Source organism: Pyrgilauda ruficollis, unplaced genomic scaffold (genome assembly GCF_017590135.1).
Source record: "Pyrgilauda ruficollis isolate IOZ18807 unplaced genomic scaffold, ASM1759013v1 scaffold8, whole genome shotgun sequence".
NCBI classification, from domain to species: domain Eukaryota; kingdom Metazoa; phylum Chordata; class Aves; order Passeriformes; family Passeridae; genus Pyrgilauda; species Pyrgilauda ruficollis.
This window is the reverse complement of record NW_024529932.1, coordinates 4,423,306-4,432,583: the sequence shown is the minus strand read 5'-3', so window position 1 is coordinate 4,432,583 and position 9,278 is coordinate 4,423,306. Positions and strand designations below refer to the sequence as shown.

At 51.3% G+C, this 9,278-nt stretch overlaps 1 protein-coding gene across 1 annotated transcript; it reads left to right on the top strand.

The window, feature by feature from the left end:
- The first annotated feature begins 6 nt into the window (after nucleotides 1-6).
- Nucleotides 7-5,306, top strand: SHISA2 (shisa family member 2). Its single transcript, XM_041487448.1, has 2 exons — nucleotides 7-341; nucleotides 2,422-5,306. The coding sequence occupies exons 1-2, from the start codon at nucleotides 47-49 to the stop codon at nucleotides 2,973-2,975; spliced, it is 849 nt and encodes a 282-aa protein (XP_041343382.1). The 5' UTR covers nucleotides 7-46; the 3' UTR covers nucleotides 2,976-5,306.
- Nucleotides 5,307-9,278: the final 3,972 nt, after the last annotated feature.

The following is a 9,278-nucleotide window of genomic DNA, read 5'->3' as shown; positions in this document are numbered from 1 at the left end:
CGGCGCGGGGGGGCCCTGACGGAGCGGCCGCCCCCCCGGCGGCGCCATGCGGGGCTGGCTGCTGCTGGCGGCGCTGGGCTGGCTGCTGCCGGCGGGGGCCGCGGCCAGCGGCGAGTACTGCCACGGCTGGCTGGACGGGCAGGGCGGCTGGCGGGACGGCTTCCAGTGCCCCGAGCGCTTCGACGGCGGCGACGCCACCATCTGCTGCGGCAGCTGCGCCCTCCGGTACTGCTGCTCCAGCGCCGAGGCGCGCCTCGACCAGGGCGCCTGCGACAACGACCGGCGGCAGGGCGGCGGCGAGCCGGGCCGCCCCGGCAAGGACGGCCCCGACGGCGCGGCAGGTGAGGCGGCCCTGGCTCGGCGGGGATGGCCCCGGGGGTGTCGGCGGCTCCACGGGAGCCCTCGCGGGTTTGCGGCGATCTTCTTGCCCGCCCCTTCCCCCCTTGCTGCCGGTTTCCCCCTCCGTCGAGTCGTGGGGCAGGACGGACGGACGGACTCGACGCTGGCCGGGCCCGGCGGCAGCTCTTACTCGGGGAGGAGTGCCCCAGCTGAACGCCTGCCTTTCCCGCCCTTACTGCTGGAAATCCCAGCCACGTCTCGTTCAGAGCAGGTGACACCGCTCCCCTGAGTCCCGGGCCAGCCGGCTCGGCCTGGCACAGCTCTGCCGCCGCTTTGAACGGGCTCCTCAGCCATGGCTGAGCTCCCCATTGAAAAGGCAAGGAAAAATGAGACGACCCCTATGAGCAGATCAGAAAAAGTAACAGGATATTTCAAAAGGACTCTGGCTGGTCCCCACTGTAATTGTGTATGTTCTTTCAGCTCTGATATCCCCACTTAGGACTGGTTTTACAAGATTGAATTTCAAGGATAAACTCAAGTCTTTCTACTGCTGTTTAAAAAAGCCCCGGTGGCTCCCCAGCACCCTTGCTGCCATCCACACATGCTGAGTGCGGGAGAAGTAGCCTGAAGTGATGTTATAATTAGGACAGATTTACTCCTGGAAAACTTGCGCATTACAGTGTGGAGCAAGTGTGTGCACCTGCTCGAGAATGGCTGTAGCACCAAGCGCAGAAGTGGAGATGATGTTTTACAGCCTTTTGTTTAAAAGTACTAAAGTGATGGAAGAAAAGTGGTTATAACTCGCTTCATCTAATCAGCTGTGCCAGGAAGTATTCTGACTTGAGCAGACAGATAACCCCCCCCCCCCCCCCCCGGCTTTGCAGTTCTGAGAACAATGCATTTTTGTAACAATTTTTTTATTTAGAATTTATTGCTTTGCAGGTTTGGGAACCATTGCCCTGTGCTGGCACTGATTAACTTGCAGGTCATTAGCAGTGGCTGCCTTAGCAGGGTCAGACAGGGTCAAGCAGGGATCCGTAGCCCTGCCTAAGTCTTGGAGCTGCCAGGTTTTGGTGGAAATGATGAACTCCAGGCATGTTGCTGAGAGCATTCACAAGCACTGAAGGGGAGACACCTTCCCTTTGTTATTTGTGGATATATCTATGCAGATTTCCTACTGAGGCAGAGAAAAAAGCTTTTTCCCTGGGACTGCAGAATGGATTATCTCAGTTGGATAGAGCATAGAGCATGGTGCTTGTATAACACCATTGTGGCTCTGATCCCTGTATGGGCCATTCACTTAAGAGCTGGCCTCGATGGTTTTTGTGGGTCCTTTCCAACTCAGGTGTATTCTGTGAAATCTGTACGTGTAGCCCAGATTCTTCCAAGGATGATGTTTACCATCCTTGGTGGCTCCTGATGCCACCAATGAGCATCATCCATACTCTCTGCTCCCACCCTCAGTCCTCCTGCCCTGATGTCCCATCATTAGGCCTCACAAGGAGGGATGCTGCCCCTTTGGAGCACGGTACTGTCTCTGCACTGCATGCTCTCTGGTTTCTCCCTAAACCTAGGGCTGCAGTGCAGAACAGGTTCATCCCCAGAGTTGTGGGTTGTCAGAGGCCCTGTGACTGCTGTCTGTTCGCTGCCTGGCTGTCACCCTGCCCCAGCCAGCTGACAACAGCCAGAGTGGGCTGGTGGTGGAGAGGGACCTCATGTGGCACCAGGGTTTGACTATCCCGTGATCCTGAGCCCTCAGCAGGGGTCCTGCCGCAAAGCGTCTCCCTGAGGCACTGTTCAAACCCAGCTGTATCGTGCCTGATTGTTCTAGTAGGGTGTATTGGAGACAGGATTTGATGAAATGTGGAGCAGTGGTTGCTGTGAACTAGACCACCATCAATAGGAGGAAGATTTAAGCCATTGGGTTTAACAACCCTTTTCATCATTCTGGTATATAATGCTCTGCTTGTATGGACCTGTGCTGGGAGGAGGTGGGCTCTGCTCGGACGAGGGGTGACTTTTGCTGGAGCTGCTGAGGTTAGTCCTTGGCCCACAGTGACAATGTTTTCCTTGCTGTTGCAGTGCCCATTTACGTGCCGTTCCTTATCGTGGGATCTGTATTTGTCGCCTTCATCATCTTGGGGTCGCTGGTGGCAGCTTGCTGCTGCAGGTGCCTGCGGCCCAAGCAGGAGCCCCAGCAGAGTCGAGCCCCTGCGGGCACCCGCCTGATGGAGACGATCCCCATGATCCCAAGTGCCAGCACCTCCCGGGGCTCCTCCTCCCGCCAGTCGAGCACGGCTGCCAGCTCCAGCTCCAGCGCCAACTCTGGGGCCAGAGCTCCACCGACGAGGTCCCAGACCAACTGCTGCTTGCCAGAAGGGACCATGAATAACGTCTACGTCAACATGCCCACGAACTTCTCGGTGCTGAACTGCCAGCAGGCCACGCAGATCGTGCCGCACCAGGGCCAGTACCTGCACCCGCAGTACGTGGGCTACGCCGTGCAGCATGACTCGATGCCGCTGAGCCCGGTGCCCCCCTTCCTGGATGGCCTGCAGAGTGGCTACAGGCAGATCCAGTCTCCCTTCCCACACACCAACAGCGAGCAGAAGATGTACCCGGCTGTGACTGTGTAGCGCTGACGCCCTTCCCTCCCCATCCCCGCCCAGCCAATTTTAATATCTGAACTGAACGGAGGAGAAATACTTCCTTGGAACAAAACTCCCAGAACACCACTTGTAAATAATTTTGAAAGGCTCATGCATGTCAGACAGTGTTTATAAACCATTTATTTTCATCGGGGTCTGTTGCCAGGAACTGTAAGGATGATATCTCGGAATTAACGTTGCCAGATACGCTCTCATTCCAGCGCGTGATTTACGGTGGCGAAGGATTACGCTGGAAATGCATATGTATTTCAGATCACTGTACTCATGAGATAAATGTTGGAGCCGTAAAGTGCCCTTCAGGTATGACATGGTCACAAGTATTTGCCTAATTAATTCTAGGAAGAGTTTTGTTACACTGTACAAGACCGCAGTACTTCAGAAACCTTTTTGCTCCCAGCTCCGTAATGACATTTCCCGTTGCTTTACAGACAATCACAACTGAGAGCCAAGCAGTGCAATCCCTCTGTGCCCAGCCACCATGGCTTCTTACACACACCCGCTTTGGGGTGAAGTGCCACCAGAAGCTTGGTCTTACAAAGACCAATTTTCCTTGTATTATGTAGGAATTGGAAGAGTGAATTACTCAGCTCTTCTTTCCAGTGCACTTGAAACCCTTCTTGATTTGGTTTTGTGTCAAGGTCAGGACCCAGTAGTGGTTTGCACAGACTTTATCTTTGTGAACATTTTATTAAACCAGAGTATGAGGTGCTTGCTCTTTGTGACACTCAGCAAAGCTTTTGGTACAGCTGGCAGTGTCTGAACTGAACCTGCCTTGGCAGAGAAAGGTCAGACTGTGATTCCAAACATGCCTGATTTAACCTCACTTCCCATGAAACAGGAAACCTGTGTGAATGCCCATGAATGTGTCAGCCCCAAAGTCTGCTTGCATTGGAGTCTGCCTGTAGGAAAATGGACTCTTGTCCTCATGAACCCATTCGAGTCCCCTGCCCTACCCCGTGGGAGTGGGAGAGTGTTACACAGAACCCAGTTGGGATGTGAATGGGTTGGTGAAGGTTTGAAATCCATCCTCTTTTCTTCTTTACCCATGGCAGGGGACTAGGGAGGCACAGCTGTATTTAAAAATAAGGAAAAAGGCCCAAGCAAGGGTCAGAGGTGCTTGTGGTGTCACAAGGGTCATGGAGGTGGTGAGATGCAGACAGGAGGGACACTTTACACTGAGGCTGTTGGCTCTGTCCTGCTTTGCTTCATCTGGGGAAAACACCTCTCCAGGCTGAAGAGGCAGCAAACAATCAGATCATTATAGTTATATCACCCCAAATGCAGCAAAGTAAGGCTGGTTTTGTCTCTTAAAAAATGTAGCCTCTGCATTTCCATCCATTTGCTCCTCAGCCAAAACAGTGCAGCAGAAGACTTGAGGCCCTGTGCAAAACCCAAGCAATTACTGTAGCCAGACCAGTGATGACACCAGGTTTCTTATTGTCCGATACTGTATCAATATGTAGCAATAACTGTGATGCTGTGTTTTGTATGTCTGTTTTTAAATGACACAGAAGGTGCAGATGCACTGCCAAACCCAGGGCTTTACTCATAAACACGCCACACACAGGCAGTCTGCAGCAGGCAGCCATGGTTTGGCCACTGACACGGGGAAATGAATAGGTAATTTATCCCAGATCTGTTGTTCCTGGCTGTGATCTCCCAGTCAGTGTGCAGGATCTGGACAGAAAGATTGGTTTGTGAGACCTGGCTTCCTCTCCAGCCAGGCTGGGTGTCTTTGGGAAGGCGTTGGATGCTGCACAACTCGGTGCTCGGGGATCTGCAGGGCAGTGGGTGCTGCCCTGCACTCTCTGGTCTCTGGGGGTGTAGGTTTCTACCTGCCCACGTTGCAGTGGGGTCACACTGAGCTGGCATCAGGCACAGGGACAGCTCTGTGCTTCCCCGGGAGCAGGAGGCGCTCGGCCCTGGGTGAGCCCTGCTCCTGTGCCCGTGCCCAGCTGTGAGCCAGCTCAGCTCCCCCCACTGCCTGCCTTGCACAGCCCTGGCAAGGACACCTCCTCTGACCTACGGAATTCAGGTGAATCTTCCTATATTGTTTACTTGTTAAAAAAAAGAAAAAAAAAGAAAAAAAAGAATAAGTTAAATTTAAGTCTGTAGAAATTAATTTACAACTGAAGGCAGAGAAACCCGAGCTCTAATAAAAGGAATTTTGTGAGATGTGGTGTTTTTTTTAATGTCATGTACAATAATGTAAAACCAATGTTACGATTTGATATAGCTTTTAAATCTCTGAAAGAGCACTTGCTTTAAAGTGTTTCTTACAACTGAAGAAAAAAGCCCCCTTTGTTTCTTAATAAATACTTTATGGTGTGACTTTGGATTTGTTTGCTTTGTCATAGGGTTTTTATTTTTTTAGTTAATGCTTTGCTTTCCTGTGTCTCCAAAAGAACATCTGACCAGCCCCCCTCTGCAGACTGGCAAAATCAAAAGTTTGAACTTCTTGCTGTGTTTTTAAAGAATAACAGTAAACCCAACAACTTACATGTCTGAACAGCGTGCTGCAGTGGGGCATGTTCTGAGGGGGGATGTGTTTGGAGAGACGGGGTGCAGGGAGATGGCATCTGAGCATCAGCTGGGTTGGGGATCCCTCACCTCTCGGGTGGCTGGGCAGCAGTGGTGGGAGCAGGATGGGCCAGAGCCTGTGGGCTCATCAAACTCCCTCATTTCAAAGAATGCCAAATACTCTGCAGCAAATAGCATTTTCTGAGAAATTTGGTTTCAGTTGGATTCGCATTTACCAGCTGAGCATTTTGAGTGTTTAACTCTCAGTAAGTGACTGTGCTGTCCCCACTGTCTTCTGCATGGGGACCCTTCTTGCTAGAGCAAACTCCATCCTCAGAAGAGACCAGAACCAAAGCCCTGTTGTGCCAGGGGGCATAGCTCAGTCTGGGATGAGGCCACTTTGCCTTCCTGGTGTTTGCTCCCTCTTGCTGTTGGAGATGCTGGCATGGCACTCTGTGGGCAGGTGCGTGCCTGGAGGAGCCTAAACGGCACGGAGAGGAAATTGGGTGATTGTTGGATCTGCACGTTTATGACTTTAAAAAGTAGGGAAGAACAGTCTAGGAAAAACATCGCCTTGGTCAGGCTCTACATAGCACATTCCAAAATGCCACAGCTTCCTGGTGTTTGGGGGAGGTGAGGTAGCAAGGCTGGAAGCAGAAAGCTGGCAGGGAAGGAGGGGTCAGCCATGGCTTGGAGCAGATGTGCTGAGGTGACGAGTACCGCGCAGCAGGGGAGGCCAACAATTTGTGTTAAAACTTTTTCTTGTGTTTTTATCTGCGGAGTTTCTTTGCCCTTGGCAGATGTTTTCTTTTCGTGCCGTGCTGGAGTTGGTGTGCACAGCAAGCAGTGCTGAGGGTGGGGAAAAGCCAGCAAAGCCCCCGCAGGCTGGGCTGCTGCTGGCTGCCCTGAGCACACCAGGCTGCTGGTGTCCTCACAAGGGGACCCGTGGGCACAGCGGTGCCCCGAGGTGGCTGTAGGCAATCCTGTGCCCAAAATCCTGTGCCCAAACCACAGAGCCACGCAGAGCAGAGCAGGAAAGCAGCGACAGGATCCCCTCTCAGCACACACGTGGAGAAACACTCTGGAATGTCTCCCTGTGAGCTGGGCACGTCAGGGGACAGAGCCCCTTAGCAGGGGCTTGTGTGGCCCTGTACAGCTGCCACCAGCTGTGACACGGTCATCAGGGCACCGGGCAGGTTGGTGCAATTCGGGGCCAGTGCTCACATGTGGCCCACGATGCCCAAGGGTAGCAAGACAGGGAGCAGGTCTCAGCTCAGCACATTAACCTCAGCACCTCCCTTGCAAAGTATCTCATTTGCTGTTCAGTTTTCTTGGTCTTGCTGGAGCTCTTCCCCCTCCAGATTTTCTGCTTTTCCACTCTTTTCCTCCCACTGAAGTTATTATTAAATATTGTTCCCCACATGTATTCCCTTTTATTTTTCCAAGCTGAATCTCATTTTATTGTTTCCTCCTCATATTTCCTGCTTCTCAGTAGGTCCCTTTGTCATATTTCTCTGTCCTCACTGGGGTTTGCAGCATTTTCCCACCCAGGATCGCTTGCAAATGGACTGAACAAATCACATAAGCCTGTGCCACCCTTCCCAATCCACACTGAGTGGAGCCAGTTCCATGAGACCCTGACCACCCTGGAGGCTCACAGTGTCCCCTGTCCCATAGGAGAGCATTTAATCCTTGTGACAGTATTTCTGTGCAGCCTGAATGGCCAAGTAACACCAGTCACTGGTGCTGTAACAGCCTCCTGTGCCTCAGCAATGGGGATATGCCCATCGTGCTGGGCCGTGTGCCGCAAAATACCACTGTGGGCTGCAGGGAGAAGGCCTCAGGTGAGCCAAAACTGTGGTGTGGCTGCTCTGCCTCAAACACTATATAGTGCTGGCCAGTCTGCAGCAAGCCCTGGAGGCGAGGGTGGCATAGGGGATGTCTTGTCCCAGCACCCTGGGGTGTGCCAGTTCCCCATCTCCTGGGGGACATCCAGTCCCAGACACAGCTCCCCCCTGCCCATCCCTGGGAAGGCACTACAGCCCTGGCACAGGGATGGATTTTCTCCCCCTGCTGCAGAGATCCCCCTTCCTGTGCCAACCCTTACTGCGTTTGTGATTTGCCCACAGAAATGCTGTCCTAATTTGTCCTTTATACCTGGAACACCTTTATATCTCAGCACACTGACCTGATCTCAGGCCTTTTTCACCTGGCTAGTGACCCTGCACCTCACCTTCTCCAGCTTCTCCATGCTGGCTTGTTTGCAACGTTCTCCCTGGCCCTCGTGTCATTTCCATCTCCTGCTTGTCCCTGCTGAGCCAGAGCTCTTGTGGGGGCAGCTGTGCTGGATGGGAACATCTGGGGCATCTGGTTCATGGGCAGAGGCACAGCTTCATTTGGAAAATACCTTCCCACTTAACATCAAAGGTGACACCATCCAAATACCGAGAGCAAGGCAGCAAACATTCCACTAGGCATGGCTGAAAAGTTGCTAGGTGTGCAAGAGGCCAAGTACCCTCTTACTCCCTGATTTTCATTAGAAGAGGGGAGACAAACCACTCTGGAGTGTAACATGAGTCACAGCTCTCAGATTCCAAGTGCCTCCAGTATTGTACTAGCTGCTGTCTTTGTCAAAAGAAAGTTAGTTGACTTCATTTTTAATATTAATCAATTTTGGTGGCTAGTTCTGATGAGATGAAGCCATGCAGGTAACAACTCAAAGCAGTCACCTCCTGCACTGGGCACATCCAGCTCACCAAGGACACACATTGCTTTCTGTTTGCATTGTCCATAACACATCAAGAAATACAAAAGAAAACTCACCTGAAACCTTGAAATCTTGTCTGCCATCACAAGCTGTTGCAGAGACACCATTTAGGCTTATAATAGCAAAAAAGAGATTTCAAACATTCAAGAAAGAATAGCAATAACATTTTTCTCCTAAACATGATAATACTTTACTTTCAAGTAAATACTCTCTTATTGGCTGTTATCAGTTCTTCAGAAAACCTCCAGAAAATCAAGACAAGCAGTGATACATCAAGATGAAAAAATGTTTAATTCAACAGGTAAGTTGCTTTCCATCAAGCCTTCCTCAGGTTTAGTGCTGAACCAGCACTAAACATGGCCCACCCTGGTTTGCCTCTCTAGGTTAATTTGAAAAAAAAATAAAGCAAGAAGAATCCACTACTTTGGATGCCATCAATGCTGTTAAACCAGGGCAATCATGTCAGAAAACAGTAATAATGCAGCAACAAAATAAAAATACTTTTCTATCTTCCTTCCAAGATACTGAGCAGCTTCACAGGATTACAAAAAACTTGGCTGGATTAGAAGGAACCCTAAAGATAATCTAGTTCTCAGTGTCCCGTCCAGCCTGGCCTTGAACACTTCCAGGGGTGGAGTACTTAGGTTTCCCTCCCTCAGATTTAGGAGGAGCTTTGAAAGCTGATGGGGACAACAGAGTGTCAGAGAGTTTAATTCTGCTGGGTGCAGAGCCCAGCTTAGCTGGACCACAAACTTCCCAGAGCTCACTGATGCTGCAGATGCTGGCACCAGGGCAGGTCTGACTTGTTGCAGAACAAGATGAGGGTGTTGGTGTGTTGTGCAGTCTCTGCTATGATTCAGTACCCAAATGGTAAATATTAGCTTATGCAGCTGCTAATTCCCTCAATATTTGCTTTTGAGAGACAGAATCCTATTGACTTCACACAATCAGACAGTCTATGCATGATTGTAAATATCTCATTG

Excerpts from the sequence above, each read along its gene's own strand:
- SHISA2 (XM_041487448.1), top strand. The coding sequence starts at position 47 with ATGCGGGGCTGGCTGCTGCTGGCGGCGCTGGGCTGGCTGCTGCCGGCG. Across the intron at positions 342-2,421 it reads CGGCCCCGACGGCGCGGCAG|TGCCCATTTACGTGCCGTTC; the intron begins GTGAGGCGGCCC and ends TTGCTGTTGCAG.